This window comes from Phyllobates terribilis, unplaced genomic scaffold (assembly GCF_046119375.1).
Source record: "Phyllobates terribilis strain yellow unplaced genomic scaffold, ASM4611937v1 Scaffold_150__1_contigs__length_4496277, whole genome shotgun sequence".
Taxonomy (NCBI): domain Eukaryota; kingdom Metazoa; phylum Chordata; class Amphibia; order Anura; family Dendrobatidae; genus Phyllobates; species Phyllobates terribilis.
The window spans coordinates 2,907,527-2,927,041 of NW_027362910.1; the positions used below are offsets into that span (position 1 = coordinate 2,907,527).

Here is a 19,515-nt window from a genome sequence, read left to right on the forward strand (position 1 = left end):
CCTTTAAGTGGGCTCTCTTCCACATCAACTTCAACATCACAAATACTCCAGTCCTCAGAGGTGTCACCCCAATCGCACTTGCTTCCTCACAGCTCCCAAATCTCCAGCTGCCCGTCTGAGTATGAGGTAGAACAGATGGTTGAGTCTGCAGAGCTGTTTACTCATACTATAGCCTGGGAATCAGAGGTCGGCTCCAGCGCTTCTGTGAATCCAGACGAGGAAATGATCTGCACTGATGCCCAGAATCTTTATGAGTCGGATCCAGGACCAGACGCAGAAGGTTCTGACCATAATGTAGACCCTCATTCCCAAACTGTAACTCCTGTTGGTGGAGACAATGAGGAAGACGATGATGAGACTCAAATACCTGATTGGAGCGACAACTTTAGTTTTTTGTCAGGGCAGGAACAGGTTGGCTCTGAGGATGACGGGTGTGATAACGCACAGGGTGATGATGATGAGGTTGGAGATCCCACTTACTGTCAACCCACAGTCAGCCAAGAGATGAGGTCAGCAGAGGAGGTGGAGGAGGATGCTAGTGACGACGAGGTCAGATTGCGCCTTCCTGGACAGAGACGTAGTACTGGAAGCACGTCAACAACTGCATCCTCAAACACAACTCTGCCTCTGACCACAAGTCGTAGTGGCTCTTCAGGTCGCATGGGCTCTAAGCCTTGCATAGCCTGGGCATTTTTTCAGATCGATAAAGATGACCCAACTCGTGTTATCTGTAACATTTGTCAACAAAAGCTAAGTAGAGGCCAAAAAATACATAGTTTGAGTACTTCATGCATGAACTGGCACATGGACATGAAGCATAAGTTGCAGTGGGAAGCTCACTGTGCTACAATGCGGCCTAGCCGGCCGGGCCAACCACCGTCTGCCCCATCTTGTGCATCTGCGGCCTCTTCATCCTCTGTGACTGGGGGGACAGCAGTCACACCTGTTTTGGGACGCAGACCTGCCACCTCTTTACCCGCAACAGCCAGCGTGATTGGCAGGTCATCATTTTCTTTGGAGGTGGTAACACCAGCTGGTGTTGAGCGCTGTCCGACATCGATAGCACCACCTTTGGATCAAGGCAACCTAACATGTCCGCCTGCATCTTCCTCACAGACCGGCAGTTTGCCGGGGACACCCTTATCAACCCCGTCTAAGCACAATAGCCAGCCCTCGGTCCCTCAGATGTGGACAAGTAAAAGACCATTTCCTCCTAGCCATGAGAAAGCTAAGAGGTTGAATTTCACCATCTGCAAGCTCTTGGCTACAGAAATGCTGCCTTTCCGCCTGGTGACACAGAGGATTTTCGAGACCTTATGTCCGTCGCAGTGCCCCAGTACCAGATGCCCAGTCGGCACTACTTCTCAAAGAAAGGTGTGCCTGCGCTCCACCAGCATGTCGCACACAACATCACCTCTTCTTTGAGAAACTCTGTGTGTGACAGGGTGCATTTCACCACAGACACTTGGATGAGTAGGCATGGACAGGGGCGTTACATGTCGCTGACTGGGCACTGGGTAACTATGGTGACAGCAGGACAAGGGGCTGCTGTCCAAGTCTTGCCGTCCCCACGAGTTGTGTGTAAATCCTCTTTATGTCAAAGTTCCTCCACTGCTTCTGCCTCCTCAACCTCCTCTCGGTCCTCCACCTGCACCCAAAGCCTGTCTGGTCATGCCACAAGCTTTCTAACTGCGCAGAAGGGATCCTGCACACCTCCTTACTATGCTGGCAGTAGGGCTCAACGTCATCAGGCGGTTTTTACTTTGAAATGTCTGGGAAATGTGAGTCACACAGCTGAGGAGTTGTGGTCAGCTCTGGAGAACCAATTTCATGAATGGTTGTCTCCACTGGACCTGAAACCAGGGAAGGCCGTGTGCGACAATGCTGCAAACCTGGGTGCGGCCCTTCGCCGGGGCAATGTCACACACGTGCCTTGTATGGCTCACGTGTTGAACCTGGTTGTCCAGCAATTTTTAGCCCACTATCCCGGAATAGATGGCCTTCTGCAGAGGGCACGGTCGCTGTGTGCTCACTTCCGCCGTTCGCATCCCGCAGCTTAGCGACTTACATCTCTACAGAAGTCGTTGGGCCTGCCACTTCACCGGCTAAAATGCGATGTGCCTACCCGGTGGAATTCAACTCTGCACATGTTGCAGTGACTGTGGCAGCACCGACAAGGCCTGGTGCAATACGTTCTGACGTATAGCCTGGGCCAACGGGATACAGAGGTGGGGCAAATCACGCTGGAGGAGTGGTCTCAGATCAGGGACCTATGCACCCTTCTGCACAGTTTTGAAATGGCGACGAAGATGTTTAGTGCTGACGATGCCATTATCAGCATGACTATTCCGGTGATTTACATGCTGGAGCACATGTTAAACAGAATTCTGAGTCAGATGGTGGCACAAGAGGAGGTGGAGGAAGTAGAGGAGGAGGAGTTGTATGCGGAAGAGCTAACATCTGCAAGGTCCAGACGGTCGGCAGCACCAAGGCGGCAGGCATGTGAGGGTGGGGGAGATGGTTTTACCAGGGCGCATGGTAGCAGCCAAACTAGTGAGGAAGGTGCAGGAGCCCAGGAAGAAGTGGAGGACGAACTGATGGAAGACTCATCAGATGAGGGAGACCTTGATCACATTTCTGTTGTGCGAGGTTGGGGGGAGAGGACAGAGGAAGGAAGCATGATTGTTACCTCGCCACCAACACAACAGGGACTTGGTGCTTCTGGATGCACAAGACACATGAGTGCCTTCTTGCTGCACTACCTGCAACATGACCCTCGAATTTTGAGAATTAGAAATAATCCGGACTACTGGGTTGCCACACTGTTAGATCCCCGGTACAAAAATAAATTTGCAGAAATAATTCCTGCCATAGAAAGGGATGCACGCATGCAGGAGTATCAGCAGAGACTGTTGCAGAATCTTACATGTGCTTTTCCACAAAACACCAGTGGTGCAAGTAGTGAATCTCACAGTTCCAACTTGCCAACCGTGGGACCGTCGAGTGTTCAGCACTCAAATCGTAACAGAAACACAGTATCTGCTGGTAACATCAATTTTGCGGAATCATTTCACCACTTTTTTAGCTCATCCTTTGCAAGGCCACAGGAGACAAGAAGTCTGACTCATAGTCAACGCCTAGAGACGATGGTACAGGAGTATCTCCAAGTAAACATTGAAGCTATGACTGTGTCACTGGACCCTTGCTCTTTTTGGGCTTCCAATCTGGATAAATGGCCGGAGCTCGCCACTTACGCCTTGGAGATCTTGTCATGCCCCGCAGCCAGCGTTCTGTCTGAACGTGTGTTCAGCGCTGCTGGTGGTGTGCTGACAGATAAGCGCACGTGGCTCTCCACTGATAATGTAGACATTCTCACGTTCATAAAGATGAACAAATCATGAATCCGAAACGACTTTTCTACCCCTGTGTCATCCTGGGGAGAGTAAAAGCTTGATGATTGGTTAAAATCACCTCACCAACCGTTTTAAGCTTTCAAATTACTAATCATGTTTATCTGTATCTTGGCTGGAAAATAATTTGGGCTTTGTAGCAGTGTGCAGTACTGATTCTATTAGGCCATCTATACTAAGCTCCACCAGATTTAAAATTACTAATCATGTTTATCTGTATCTTGGCTGGAAAATAATTTGGGCTTTGTAGCAGTGTGCAGTACTGATTCTATTAGGCCATCTATACTAAGCTCCACCAGATTTAAAATTAATAATAATTTTTAGCTGCATCTAGCCCGGAAAATAATTTTGGGGCTCCGAGATGCGCAAGACACATAAGTGCCTTCTTGCTGCTCTACCTGCAACATGACCCTCAGATTGTCAGAATTCGAAGTAATCCTGACTACTGGGTTGCCACACTCTTAGATCCCCCACACTCTTCGATCAACCTTTTCATTTTAATAAAGACCAAAAAAATGGTCATTTTTGAAATTATAAGCATTAGCAGGTTATTAGAAACTGAAATCAAACAGTTTTCAACTCAAAACTTTATTCTAGGTGATGTTACATTTGCACATAGGACCCCTTGTTCGAAAGGAGCTTCTGAACTCTCTCGTCCATTGAATTTGTCAGGTTTTGGATGGTTTCTGCTTCAATTGTTTTGCATGAGGACAGAATACCCTCCCAGAGCTGTTGCTTAGATGTGAACTGCCTCCCGCCATCATAGACACTCCTTTTGATGATGCTCCAGAGGTTCTGAATGGGGTTGAGGTCAGGGGAGCATGGGGGTCACACCATAAGTTTGTCCCCTTTTATGCCCATATCAGTCAGAGATGCAGATGTGTTATGTGCAGCATGAGACGGTGCATCATCATGCATGAAAATGATCTTGCTGTGGAATACACGGTTCTTCTTCTTGAACCATGGAAGGAAGTGCTGTTTCAGAAACTCCACATACATTATGGAGTTCATCTTTACCCCTTCAGGGATCCTAAAGGGGCTGACAATCTCTCTCCCCATGATTCCAGCCCAAAACATTACTCCACCTCCTCCTTGTTGGCGCTGTAGCCGTGTTTGCATGGGGTGTCCATCAACCAGCCATCCTCCACTCCATCCATCTGGACCATCGAGCGTTGCACGGCACTCATCCGTGAACAAAACAGTTTTGAAATCAATCTTCATGTAATGTTTGGCCCACTGGAGCCGTTTCTGCTTGTGTGCAGTGGATAGAGGAGGTCGACAGGATGGCATACGCACAGCTGCAAACCTCTGAAAGACCCTGCATCTTGTTGTTCGGGGGATGTTGGAGGCACCAGCAGCTTCAAAAACTTGTCTGCTGCTATGACAAGGCTTTTTTGCCGCTGCTCTTTTAACCTGACGTAATTGCCTGTAGGAAAGAGTCCTCAATTTTCCCTTATCAGCACGCACACGTGTGTACTGTGAATCAGCTACATACTTCTTGATTGCCAAGACACTTCATCCTGATCATCGCATGCCTTGACCTAAACACTCCACAATTTGTTGCTTCTCAGCAGCCGACACATCCTTTTTCTTTCCCATTTTGGCAGAAAATGTAGGTTGCTTAATAATGTGAGAGAGCCTTCTTAAGTAGTCTTGCCGTTCATTGGACACACCTGCCAAACTAAGCACAGGTGTCTGCAATTGCTTACAGTGATATAAAGAGCCCTGACACACATCACCATCAATGAGTTTAACTGACAAACAAACAAATTCTTCCCTTATCACTCCTAAACACTTTTTGCATAATAATTTGGAACACAGTGTACATGTGCTTTTCCACAAAACACTAGTGGTTCACGTAGTGAATCTTACAGTTCTAACTTGCCAACCGTGGTCTGTATGGAGTTGTTCAATAAAGGGCCCAAAATTAAGATAACATAGACGGGAGAGGTCTCTATGAATAGGAATTCCTAAGTATTTGATACCCTGTGAGGGCCAGGCAAAGGGAAAGTTGGACTGGATGGAATCCTGTATGGATTTGGGGAGGGAGACATCGAGGGCCTCAGACTTCGCTGCATTGATTTTAAAATTTGACCATGTAACAAAGTGATCTATTTCAGCCATAACAGCAGGGATGGCTATATGTGATTGAGTGATATATACTAGGACATCATCAGTAAATAGAGAGCACTTGTACTCGGTGCCTCCCACCTCAATCCACCTAATATTGGGGTTATGGCGAATTGATGAGAGCAGGTGCTCCATCACTAGGATGTATAAGAGAGGGGACAGAGGACATCCCTGCCTTGTCCCATTGGTGATTATGAAAGGTGATGAAAATGTTCTGACGCGCCCCCTAGGCCTTGGGACATCCGGAGCCGGACCTTTTTTGGTGGATGCTGGTGGTTGTAGTCTCCGTGGCGGCGACCCGGTTCTGTGTCTCAGGGCGGTCAAACCAGTGGCGGAACTATTTATGTGGTTTTGATGTTTAAATGTCCGACTACGCCACCCGTGGATTGCGGTCAGAGTGAACCGCCGCTGCAGGGCAGACCGCTGAGGCTGGTGTTGTGGGTGCAGCAGAGCGTAGCATAACTCCCCACGGGAGGAGTATAGCCTCAGGCAGGGGTCCTCAAACTACGGCCAGCGGGCCACATGCGGCCCCGCGGGCTATGGGCGGAGGAGAGGAGAGCGGTGCCATTGCCCGCCCTTCCCCCCGCTTCCTCAGGGCCCCGGCAGGTGGATACTTACCTCTTCCCGTGCCTCTGCAGATCCGCTGTCTTCCTGCTCTGCGCTTCCTGTGACGTCTCAGGTCAGAGGGCGCGGTGACGTCTTTACACCGCGCCCTCCCGCGTGCCGTCACAGGCAGCGCAGAGCGGGACAACGCCGCCGCGACGCTGGAGTCCAGACCACAGTAGAGCAGCGGCAGCAAGTGAGGTGAGTATTGGATTTTTATTTTTTTTTAATGTATGGAGGCATAGGTCATTATATGGGGGGGGTGACATGCTGCATGTGGCATTATATGGGGGGGGGTGACATGCTGCATGTGGCATTATATGGGGGGGTGACATGCTGCATGTGGCATTATATGGGAGGGTGACATGCTGCATGCGGCATTATATGGGGGGGGTGACATGCATCATGTGGCATTATATGGGGGGTGACATGCTGCATGGGGCATTATATGGGGGGTGACATGCTGCATGTGGCATTATATGGGGGGGTGACATGCTGCATGGGGCATTATACGGGGGGAAAAGTGACATCCTGCATGGGGCATTATATGGGGGGGGGGGTGACATGCTGCATGGGGCATTATAAAGACAGGGGAGTGATATCCTGCATGGGGCATTATATGGGGGGGTGACATCCTGCATGGGGCATTATATGGGGGGGTGACATGCTGCATGGGGCATTATATTGGGGGTGACATCCTGCATGGGGCATTATATGGGGGGTGACATCCTGCATGGGGCATTATTTGGGGGGGGGAGGGACATCCTGCATGGGGCATAATATGGGGGGGGGGGTGACATGCTGCATGGGCCATTATATGGGGGGGGTGACATGCTGCATGGGGCATTATATGGGGGGTGGCATCCAGCATGGGGCATTATAAGGGGGGGGGGGACAGCCTGCATGGGGTATTATAAGGGGGGGGGGACAGTCTGCATATGGCATTATAAGGGGGAAACGGCCTGCCTATTGGGAACATTTACCTGCCCATTGAGGACCTATGCTGCCTATTGGGGATATTTACCTGCCTAATGGGGACCTATGCTGCCTATTGGGTACATTTACCTTGGGGACCTATGCAGCCTATTGGGGACATTTACCTGCCTATTGGGGACATTTACCTGCCTATTGGGGATATTTACCTGCCTATTGGGGACCTATGCTGCCTATTGGGTACATTTACCTGCCTATTGGGGACCTATGCAGCCTATTGGGGACATTTACCTGCCTATTGGGGACATTTACCTGCCTATTGAGGACCTATGCTGCCTATTGGAAACATTTACCTGCCCATTGAGGACCTATGCTGCCTATTGGGGATATTTACCTGCCTATTGGGGACCTATGCTGCCTATTGGGTACATTTACCTGCCTATTGGGGACCTATGCAGCCTATTGGGGACATTTACCTGCCTATTGGGGACATTTACCTGCCTATTGGGGACATTTACCTGCCTATTGGGGACATTTACATGCCTATTGAGGACCTATGCTGCCTATTGGGGACATTTACCTGCCTATTGGGGATATTTACCTGCCTATTGAAGACCTATGCTGCCTATTGGGGACATTTACCTGCCTATAGAGGACCTATGCTGCCTATTGGGGACATTTACCTGCCTATTGAAATACCGGTTGATTTAACTTTACTTGTTCTTCATTTTAAATATTGTATTTGTTCCTGTATTGTTTTTTTACTACAAAATAAGATATGTGCAGTGTGCAGAGGAATTTGTTCATAGTTTTTTTTAAAAAACTATATTCCGGCCCTCCAATGGTATGAGGGACCGTGAACTGGCCCCCTGTATAAAAAGTTTGAGGACCCCTGGCCTCAGGGCAGTGTATGCGGAGAATGGGGGTGATGGTGCAGGGCAGCAGCTGTAATGACACGGAGTCAGTGATGCAGTCCAGGGCCTTTACTCACAGTTCTTATTATCCAGACCACGTCTGCAGGTAACGGCTGCCCACGTCGTACTGTGCTCACCAGGTGAGGGGCTCAGACAACTCCCAGATAACTTTGGAGCGCTTCACAGGACCCCCTTTGTGTGTCCTTTGTCTGGCCTTTCTTACCAACCCTTCTGTTCAGCTGCCTCGGGCCTCCTCTTGCTAAACTTGGCGCCAGTTTCCCTGACCCTATGTGCTGCCCTCCTAGCGGGTGTAGTGAGGGGCTGCGCCACATAAAATGTCACAGCCTCTGGTTTCTAGCTGAGGGTCGTTTCCCGCCTCCACTAGTTTCGGGGACCGGTCTCCCCCTTTGGCCTGACCCCTCCACGCAGGTCGATTCGGGCGTGCGGTGGCGACTCGCCCGTCCACACCCCTGGGATCCCTTCGTTCCTCGTTCCTGGAGCCTTCTCCGCTCCTCTTCCTTCCTTCTCCCTCTTCCAGGCCTGGGCCTCTGTTACTAGGCCCGCCTCTGGAGCAGAGCTCATGCAGAGCCCCTGCTCCCTGTCACTTCTGCTCAGACTTCTCTGCACTGAACTAAGATGGTGGCCACCTTTTATACTCCCTTCTCAATGCACCCAGGAACTGCTTCCTCCCTGCTCCTGCACTACAGGGTTCCCCTTCCTCAGTGTTCCCTCCCCCCACTCCAGCCAGGGACAGGGACTGTCGTGCCCATCTCAGGGGCATATTGGTCGCCCTGCCCCATGGCAATGTGGTGTAATGCATGCAGGTGTCGGGGTCCTGATCCACACTCCATCCTTACCTGAGAGTGAGATATCACACCTCTGGGTGAGGTGCAATACCTCTGCAGCAACCGAGCCCTCGGGGTGCTACAGTTCCATTTATCTTCAGCCTAGGTGACGCATTGCAATACAGGGCCGTGATTTTGGCTATAAAAGGGTCCCCTAGACCCCTACCCCAAGCTTTTTAAGAGAATAATATATGGCGTGCCAGGAGACTCTATGGAATGCTTTCTCAGCATCCAACGAGAGTATCTAATTACAAATTTTTAACAGCATCTAGCCCAGGAAATACTTTGTGCCTAGTAGCAGTGTCTGCTAGTCAGCGGATTATCCCGGCTGTTAAGCAAGCTACACCACCTGTAGTTTGGACACTTAATTTTTTCAAAGGAAATGCTTCGGGACCACAGTATACTCAGTGAAGAGCATCAGGAGGCACCCCAAGGCATAGGGGCTGGGACTGGCAGTAGGATGCCTTGCGGTGGACAGCCGAGCTCGATCCTTATAAAAGCTTTTTAACTGCAGCAGCTTTAGTGGACGCTACTGGAGCTGGAATTACGCGGCTGCTGGCATGAGACTTGCCCTCCAATAGATCCTTGTAATTGATTTTAAAGTGTATTCATTCAAACTAGAGGGACAATTTAAATTAAAAAGCTTAGAGCTGCCTCCACCACAGGGGGGCTCGCTCGACCCACCAGCGGACAGGCACCAGTATTGGGAGAGGGGGGCTGGCCGTCAGGGTTCACCGCGGCTCTGGCACAAACCCGGCGACACGGAGGTGGCACGGGCAGGAGCGGACTGGCCGTGTCGGCTTCTCACTTTTTGGATTTTAGAAGGGCATGACATGCCTATATCTGTGTCTCCCCCTCCTTTTACTCCTCCATCTCTTTTATTTTCGCATGACTATATGTACTTGTCACTTTTCCATGTGTTAGTTATGTCTTCTGAGCAGTTTGTCAGCTTTTGGACACCTTTTGAAGGTGTTTTCTATGTGTTTCTATGTGTTTTTGTTTGCCTGCCATTGGTTTTAATGGTGTTCGAAGGTGTTCGACGAACCGAACCGAACTCGAACACTACGGGGGTGGCTCAACACTACTCTAGAGTATAATACAGGATGTAACTCAGGATCAGTAATGTAATGTATGTACATAGTGACTGCACCAGCAGAATAGTGAGTGCAGCTCTGGAGTATAATACAGGATGTAACTCAGGATCAGTAATGTAATGTATGTACATAGTGACTGCACCAGCAGAATAGTGAGTGCAGCTCTGGAGTATAATACAGGATGTAACTCAGGATCAGCAATGTAATGTATGTACACAGTGACTGCACCAGCAGAATAGTGAGTGCAGCTCTGGAGTATAATACAGGATGAAACTCAGGATCAGTAATGTAATGTATGTACTCAGTGACTGCACCATCAGAATAGTGAGTGAAGCTCTGGAGTATAATACAGGATGTAACTCAGTATCAGTAATGTAATGTATGTACACAGTGAGTGCACCAGCAGAATAGTGAGTGCAGCTCTGGAGTATAATACAGGATGTAACTCAGGATCAGTAATGTAATGTATGTACACAGTGAGTGCACTAGCAGAATAGTGAGTGCAGCTCTGGAGTATAATACAGTATGTAACTCAGGATCAGTAATGTAATGTATGTACACAGTGACTGCACCAGCAGAATAGTGAGTGCAGCTCTGGAGTATAATACAGGATGTAACTCAGGATCAGTAATGTAATGTATGTACAGAGTGACTGCACCTGCAGAATAGTGAATATGAAGAGGCTAAATACAGCACAAACTTTAGAAGAAAACGACACAAGTATTTATATTAATTGTAGATTTATTTTCTTGGTACAGGATCAGTAATGTAAGGTTTGTACACAGTGACGCCACCAGCAGAATAGTGAGTGCAGCTCACTAATTGACTTAATTGACGGAATACAGTGTAAAGATCTTATGAGAACTAAAACAATAAATCAATATCTATTTGAGCAACGACTGCATTAACAATGATTCATCAATGCAGGGTTTAAGTTTCCAATAACACTTTTCTCCATAGTTTGAGTTCTTCTCTGAATTCTCGGGGTTCATTAAACACATCGCGGCTTTCCTGTCGCACTCACAGACTTGTGTGGCACATTCTCCTATGTACCTATTCCGATCTGCGGGAGTAACAGAAACATTTATCATTATGAAGGATCCGTGTCTGAGATATGAGACAAAGGATCTGCGAGAATAAAAGAAGTTAATAGAAAATTAGATGAGGATACAGCACTAGATGAAGCGTGAGTGAGTGCGAAACGGCCGTTGCTCAGTTCTTACCCCGTAGCTCTCTCCCATGGATGTGCACTTGTTTTATTTAAAATAAGATTTTTTCATACGGTTTCATGAAATCTTTTTCTATGTTCCTCTGAATTTCTACATGCTCCATCAATATACTGAGCCACTGCTGTTACTCCTGGGCAGATCTGTAATCTGATTTAATAGTGGATGGAGCTGAAAACAAATTTCTAGTTTATGGGAGAAGAATGAAAGAAGTTTTATAAAATAACTCAGCCGTGATAAAGCGACTTCTCGTTGACTAAATAAAGTTTAATGGCTGCCGATTCTGAATGCAATACTTCTGTATCGTTCTAATAGGCTTTAAACCGATTAGTCAAACAGTTTGCACCATGAATGTGGCGTAAAACTGAAAATTTATAACTTCTGCCATTTTTCTGCCAGTTCTTCTAACGTTTGAAAAGTGGGTGGAGCTTAGCGGAGGGTGTGGTCGAGCACGACCTGAAAAATTCATTATAATATATAGCAGGAAAATGGCATAAAGTAATATAGAAATAAACTCTGATCCGTGACTACAGCACAGTTCTGTCCCTGGTGCCCGGCAGCTGAACGATGCACCAGATTCACTATGACCTCTACGCTTCTACGGAGCGTCTTACTCCAGCGCACCCGGAGTCATAACTGGAAATGAAAACATCAGTTTTGGTGAATCAGGGCCGTTATACCTAAAACTTCTATACAAGTTTAATGTCTCTGAATGAAGTGAATGAACTGGAACATTTTTATCTCTATCTAAAAAAATTCTAATCACAGCTGAGGGTTTGTTACACTCGTATCTCACTATGTCACCTAGTATCCTGACCCCAAAGAGAACTGTGGACTTACCGCAAGTGATGGTCCCTTTACTGTAAGCGTAAGAGTATTTCAGAAAACGTTTGAAACAATATCGTACATCACTATAGCAGCATTGTTGTATACCGCAGCACCTGAGGAAGCAAGAGAGTAATGTCACCGGGGCGAAACTATAATGTGTTCAATCCCACCTGGGCCCTGCAGGCGAAAAAGAAAAAAATCCTGGTGGTCTGTAGGAGAAGACCCTTACTATTAACCCTTGTGTGTGCGTCAGCACGATGACTGCGCGTTGGCCTGCCCGGACCTCGTCAGCGGACTCATCCGGATCCTGTATTAGGTGAATATCTGATGTTTTCTATATAATAGAAGCTTGTGGGGATATCATAAACAATGGGGGACCCTCATACACTGCGGGGGTAATTGTGGCGGTCCCTGAAATGGTGTGTGAGGGCCCTCATACTTTATAGGAACTACTCTTGGGGGACTTGAAAACTGTGGGGGCTATTATACAGTTTGATAACTCTCTGAGTAATCTAGTAGAGGTCACCTGCAGTCCTATGTAACACCACAAATAACACAGTGATAACTCTCTGAGTGCAGATAATGTAGTAGACGTCACCTGCAGTCCTATGTAACACCACAGATAACACAGTGATAACTCTCTGAGTGCAGATAATGTAGTAGATGTCACCTGCAGTCCTATGTAACACCACAGATAACACAGTGATAACTCTCTGAGTACAGATAATGTAGTAGATGTCACCTGCAGTCCTATGTAACACCATAGATAACACAGTGATAACTCCCTGAGTACAGATAATGTAGTAGATGTCACCTGCAGTCCTATGTAACACCATAGATAACACAGTGATATCTCTCTGAGTACAGATAATGTAGTAGATGTCACCTGCAGTCCTATGTAACACCACAGATAACACAGTGATAACTCTCTGAGTACAGATAATGTAGTAGATGTCACCTGCAGTCCTATATAACACAGTGATGACTCTCTGAGTACAGATAATGTAGTAGATGTCACCTGCAGTCCTATGTAACACCACAGATAACACAGTGATAACTCTCTGAGTACATATAATGTAGTAGATGTCACCTGCAGTCCTATGTAACACCACAGATAACACAGTGATAACTCTCTGAGTACAGATAATGTAGTAGATGTCACCTGCAGTCCTATGTAACACCACAGATAACACAGTGATAACTCTCTGAGTACATATAATGTAGTAGATGTCACCTGCAGTCCTATGTAACACCACAGATAACACAGTGATGACTCTCTGAGTACAGATAATGTAGTAGATGTCACCTGCAGTCCTATGTAACACCACAGATAACACAGTGATAACTCTCTGAGTACATATAATGTAGTAGATGTCACCTGCAGTCCTATGTAACACCACAGATAACACAGTGATGACTCTCTGAGTACAGATAATGTAGTAGATGTCACCTGCAGTCCTATGTAACACCACAGATAACACAGTGATCACTCTCTGAGTACAGATAATGTAGTAGATTTCACCTGCAGTCCTATGTAACACCACAGATAACACAGTGATAACTCTCTGAGTACAGATAATGTAGTAGATGTCACCTGCAGTCCTATGTAACACCATAGATAACACAGTGATAACTCTGTGTGTTTTATCTCTGGTGTTACATAGGACTGCAGGTCACTTCTTGTATAGATTTTCACTTACTTTCGAATATTATCCAGTAATTGATCACTTGTTGTTGCCGCACATAAGCAGTTTTTAGGAAGAGCATCTGATATTTCTTTGGTCGTTGTTTCCTTCAGCATATCTGTGAAATCTTTGAGATGGATTCTGACGCCGTCCACCGACCCTAGAAGATAAAAGCCGCCATCACTTGTTGTGTGACACTGATCGGAGCAGTCACCAGGAATGACGGATGTTACAGGGAATATTCCTCTTCTGGATCAGGAGCTGCCTGGAGATCAGTCCCTACTATATTCCCATTACCTGAGAGGCTCCAGATAATATCAGGACTTACCGAGACTAAGGAGGAGCAGCAGACAGGTTATCATTGTGCCCAGGAGACCGAGGGGAATATCCAGGAGAAGAGGATCTGTAAGAACAGCAGATACCACCATGCTTTATATCCTCCTGATATCTGCACTACATATTCCTACCACTAGGTGGGGCTGCCGAGCGCTATCTGCTATTGGCTGCCTGGGGACTTATTATCTAATAACAGCATCATATGATCCGGTGATCGTGTACTGAAACATTAACCCTTACCTGTACAGTGCATGTGAATTTAGGATAACAAAATTGTTCCCACGGAATCAATAGATGGTGGAATGTGTGTGATAATGACCACGGAGTGAAAATGTAACAACACAAAATATTGGCAGACCTGTACGTTTTGGGGGGAGTAGGCATTTTCACCAAAGTAAGAATTACTAGATTATATTCTAATATATATGGACTTAAATTCCCGGCAATTTTCAGTTTTTTTTTTTTTTGTCTTTTCCTCCCCTTCTTCCTAGAGCCATAACTTTGTTTATTTTTGTCTGTGCCCATAGTTGTATGAGGACCTGTTTTTTTACGGGATGAGTTATATTTTTGAATGACATCATTTATTTTATCATGTGACGCATCAGAAAGCGAGAAAAAAAATCCAAGTGAGTTAAAATTTCTAAAAAAAAAAGTGCAATTCCATAATTGCTTTGAGTTTTTTGCTTTTTTTTCATTTCCCATCTTCACTTCTTTATATTATTTCCCATCTTCTCTTCTTATATTATTTCCCATCTTCTCTTCTCTATATTATTTCTCATCTTCACTTCTCTATATTATTTCCCATCTTAACTTCTTTATATTATTTCCCATCTTCACTTCTCTATATTATTTCCCATCTTCTCTTCTCTATATTATTTCCCATCTTCTTCTCTTCTCTATATTATTTCGCATATTCTCTTCTGTATATTATTTCCCGTCTTCACTTACATATATTTCCCGTCTTCACTTCTCTATATTATTTCTTGTCTTCACTTCTCTATATTATTTCCCATCTTCTCTTCTCTATATTATTTCTCATCTTCTCTTCTCTATATTATTTCCCATCTTCTCTTCTCTATATTATTTCCCATCTTCTCTTCTCTATTTATTTCCCATCTTCTTCTCTCTATTATTTCCCATCTTCACTTCTCTCTAATATTTCCCATCTTCCTTCTCTCTATTTTCCCATCTTCTCTCTCGATATTATTTCCCATCTTCACTTCTCTATATTATTTCCCATCTTCTCTTCTCTCTATTATTTCCCATCTTCACTTCTATATATTATTTCCCATCTTCTCTCTCTATATTATTTCCCATCTTCTCTTCTCTCTATTATTTCCCATCTTCACTTCTCTATATTATTTCCCATCTTCTCTTCTCTATATTATTTCCCATCTTCTCTTCTCTATATTATTTCCCATCTTCACTTCTCTATATTATTTCCCATCTTCACTTCTCTATATTATTTCCCATCTTCTCTTATCTATATTATTTCCCATCTTCTCTTCTCTATATTATTTTATCTTCTCTTCTCTATATTATTTTTCATCTTCTCTTCTATATATTATTTCCCGTCTTCACTTCTCTATATTATTTCCCATCTTCACTTCTCTATATTATTTCCCATCTTCACTTCACTATATTATTTCCCATTTTCACTTCTCTATATTATTTCCCATCTTCACTTCTCTATATTATTTCCCATCTTCACTTCACTATATTATTTCCCATTTTCACTTCTCTATATTATTTCCCACCTTCTCTTCTTTATATTATTTCCCATCTTCACTTCTCTATATTATTTTCCATCTTCTCTTCTCTATTTTATTTCCCATCTTCACTTCTCTATATTATTTCTCATCTTCACTTCTCTATATTATTTCTCATCTTCTCTTCTCTATATTATTTCCCATCTTCACTTCTGTATATTATTTCTCATCTTCTCTTCTCCATATTATTTCCCATCTTCACTTCTCTATATTATTTCCCATCTTCTCTTCTCTCTATTATTTCCCATCTTCACTTCACTATATTATTTCCCATCTTCTCTTCTCTATATTATTTCCCATCTTCTCTTCTCTCTATTATTTCCATCTTCACTTCTATATATTATTTCCCATCTTCTCTTCTCTATATTATTTCCCATCTTCTCTTCTCTATATTATTTCCCATCTTCTCTTCTCTATATTATTTCTCATCTTCACTTCTCTATATTATTTCTCATCTTCTCTATATTATTTCCCATCTTCACTTCTCTATATTATTTCCCATCTTCACTTCTCTATATTATTTCCCATCTTCTCTTCTCTATATTATTTCCCATCTTCTCTTCTCTATATTATTTCCCATCTTCACTTCTCTATATTATTTCCCATCTTCTCTTCTCTCTATTATTTCCCATCTTCACTTCTATATATTATTTCCCATCTTCTCTTCTCTATATTATTTCCCATCTTCTCTTCTCTATATTATTTCTCATCTTCTCTTCTCTATATTATTTCTCATCTTCTCTTCTCTATATTATTTTTCATCTTCTCTTCTCTATATTATTTCCCATCTTCTCTTCTCTATATTATTTTTCATCTTCTCTTCTCTATATTATTTTTCGTCTTCTCTTCTCTATATTATTTTTCGTCTTCTCTTCTCTATATTATTTCTCGTCTTCACTTCTCTATATTATTTCCCGTCTTCACTTCTCTATATTATTCCTCATCTTCTCTTCTCTATATTATTTCCCATCTTCTCTTCTCTATATTATTTCCCATCTTCTCTTCTCTATATTATTTCCCATCTTCTCTTCTCTATATTATTTCCCATCTTCTCTTCTCTATATTTTTTCTCATCTTCTCTTCTCTATATTATTTCCCATCTTCTCTTCTCTATATTATTTCCCATCTTCTCTTCTCTATATTATTTCCCATCTTCTCTTCTCTATATTATTTCCCATCTTCTCTTCTCTATATTATTTCCCATCTTCTCTTCTTTATATTATTTCCCATCTTCACTTCTCTATATTATTTCACATCTGGACCTCATCTTCACCCGCCTCTGTTCCCTATCTAACCTCTCTAACTCACCACTCCCTCTCTCTGACCATAACCTCCTCACATTCTCTACCCTCTCCTCTCCGGGTGCACAATCCCCACTCCACAGACTCACACACCCTCGCAGAAATCTCAAACACCTTGACTTACACTCTCTCTCTGAATCCCTCCTTCCTCTCACAGACATAAATTCCTTACACGATGCAGACTTTGCTGCTGCTTCATATAACACCACAATAGCTTCAGCTCTAGACTCGATCGCCCCTCTCACACACACCACACCTCGCACATTCAACAGGCAACCCTGGCACACTAAACTTACCAAAGAACTGCGCCTGGCCTCCAGGGTTGCGGAGCGGAGATGGAAAAGGTCTCACTCCATCGAGCACTTCATCGCATTCAAGCAATCCCTCACTAATTTCAAGTCCGCACTCACTACAGCAAAACAAACCTACTTCTCATCTCTCATATCCTCCCTATCTCACAACCCTAAACAGCTATTTAACACTTTCAACTCTCTCCTTCATCCCCCAGCACCTCCTCCCTCTTCTCTCATCTCAGCCGACGACTTTGCATCATTCTTGAAACAGAAGATTGACACCATCAGACAAAACTTTTGCCTAAAGTCCACACAACGCCTCCTCATATCTGCTCAACCCTCCTCCTCCAAACCCCACTTCTCCACCATTACAGAAGGTCAAGTCTCCTCTTTACTCTCCAAATCACACCTCACCACCTGCGAACTTGACCCAATCCCATCCCACCTCATCACTAACCTCACCACAGTCTTCATCCCAACCCTAACCCACCTCTTCAATCTGTCACTAACAACCAGAGTCTTCCCCTCATGTTTCAAACATGCCGCAATCACACCCATCCTCAAAAAGCCCTCCCTTGACCCTTCCTCTCTGACTAGCTACCGCCCCATATCACTCCTCCCCTTTGCCTCAAAACTTCTAGAACAACATGTCCACCTTGAACTGTCCTCCCACCTCTCCTCCTGCTCCCTCTTCGACCGTCTACAATCTGGCTTCCGACCGCATCACTCGACTGAAACTGCCCTGACCAAAGTCACCAACGACCTACTAAATGCCAAATCCAAGCAACACTACTCCATCCTCCTCCTTCTGGACCTGTCATCTGCCTTTGACACAGTGGACCATTCCCTCTTACTCCAGATTCTCTCATCTCTTGGCATCACAGACTTGGCTCTATCTTGGATCTCCTCATACTTAACAGACAGGACATTCAGCGTCTCCCACTCACGCACCACCTCCTCATCTCGCCCCCTATCTGTCGGTGTCCCCCAAGGTTCAGTTCTAGGACCTCTGCTCTTCTCCATCTACACCTTCGGCCTAGGACAGCTCATAGAGTCTCACGGTTTTCAGTATCACCTCTATGCTGACGACACACAGATCTACCTCTCTGGACCCGATATCTCCTCCCTACTAACCAGAATCCCACAATGTCTGTCCGCCATCTCATCCTTCTTCTCCGACAGATTTCTAAAACTCAACATGGATAAAACAGAGTTCATCATCTTTCCACCCTCTCATTCACATCCCCCATCTGACCTATCCATCAACGTCAATGGCTGTTCACTCTCCCCAGTCCCACAAGCTCGCTGCCTTGGGGTAACCCTGGACTCTGATCTCTCCTTCAAGCCACATATCCAAGCCCTTTCCACCTCCTGCCGACTCCAACTCAAAAACATCTCCCGGATCCGTGCATTCCTCAGCAAAGACTCTGCAAAAACACTAGTGCATGCCCTCATCATATCCCGCCTCTACTACTGCAACCTCCTGCTCCGTGGCCTCCCTTCCAACACTCTTGCGCCTCTCCAATCTATCCTAAACTCTGCTGCTCGACTAATCCACCTGTCCCCCCACTATTCCCCGGCCTCTCCTCTCTGTCAATCCCTTCACTGGCTCCCCATTGCCCAGAGAATTCAGTTCAAAACCCTAACCATGGCATACAAAGCCATCCACAACCTGTCTCCCCCATACATCTGTGACCTAATCTCCCGGTACTTACCTGCACGCAACCTCCGATCCTCACAAGATCTCCTTCTCTACTCCCCTCTTATCTCCTCCTCCCACAATCGTATACAAGATTTCTCCCGTGCTTCCCCCCTACTCTGGAACTCTCTACCCCAACATATCAGACTCTCTCCGACCGTGGAAACCTTCAAAAGAAACCTGAAGACCCACCTCTTCCGACAAGCCTACAACCTGCAGTAAACACCACTGCACGACCAGCTCTACCCTCACCTAATGTATCCTCACCCATCCCTTGTAGACTGTGAGCCCTCGCGGGCAGGGTCCTCGCTCCTCCTGTACCAGTCGCTGACTCGTTTTGTTAAGATTATGTAAATGCTTTTGTTATGTATATCCCTATCACATGTAAAGCGCCATGGAATAAATGGCGCTATAACAATAAATAATAATAATAATAATAATCTTCTCTT

General features: G+C 45.3%; 1 protein-coding gene across 2 annotated transcripts; it reads right to left on the reverse strand.

The window, feature by feature from the left end:
• Positions 1–10,798: 10,798 nt before the first annotated feature.
• LOC141206924 (acidic phospholipase A2-like) lies at positions 10,799–14,155 on the reverse strand. Of its 2 annotated transcripts, none has more exons than XM_073664287.1 (4): positions 13,997–14,155; positions 13,684–13,828; positions 11,996–12,096; positions 10,799–10,992 (listed from the first exon to the last, which is right to left on the reverse strand). In XM_073664287.1, the coding sequence occupies exons 1-4, from the start codon at positions 14,094–14,096 to the stop codon at positions 10,814–10,816; spliced, it is 525 nt and encodes a 174-aa protein (XP_073520388.1). In that variant the 5' UTR covers positions 14,097–14,155; the 3' UTR covers positions 10,799–10,813. The 2 variants fall into 2 exon arrangements, with proteins under 2 accessions (XP_073520388.1, XP_073520389.1); XM_073664288.1 differs by lacking the exon at positions 10,799–10,992 and adding an exon at positions 11,246–11,340.
• Between the last annotated feature and the right edge of the window lie 5,360 nt (positions 14,156–19,515).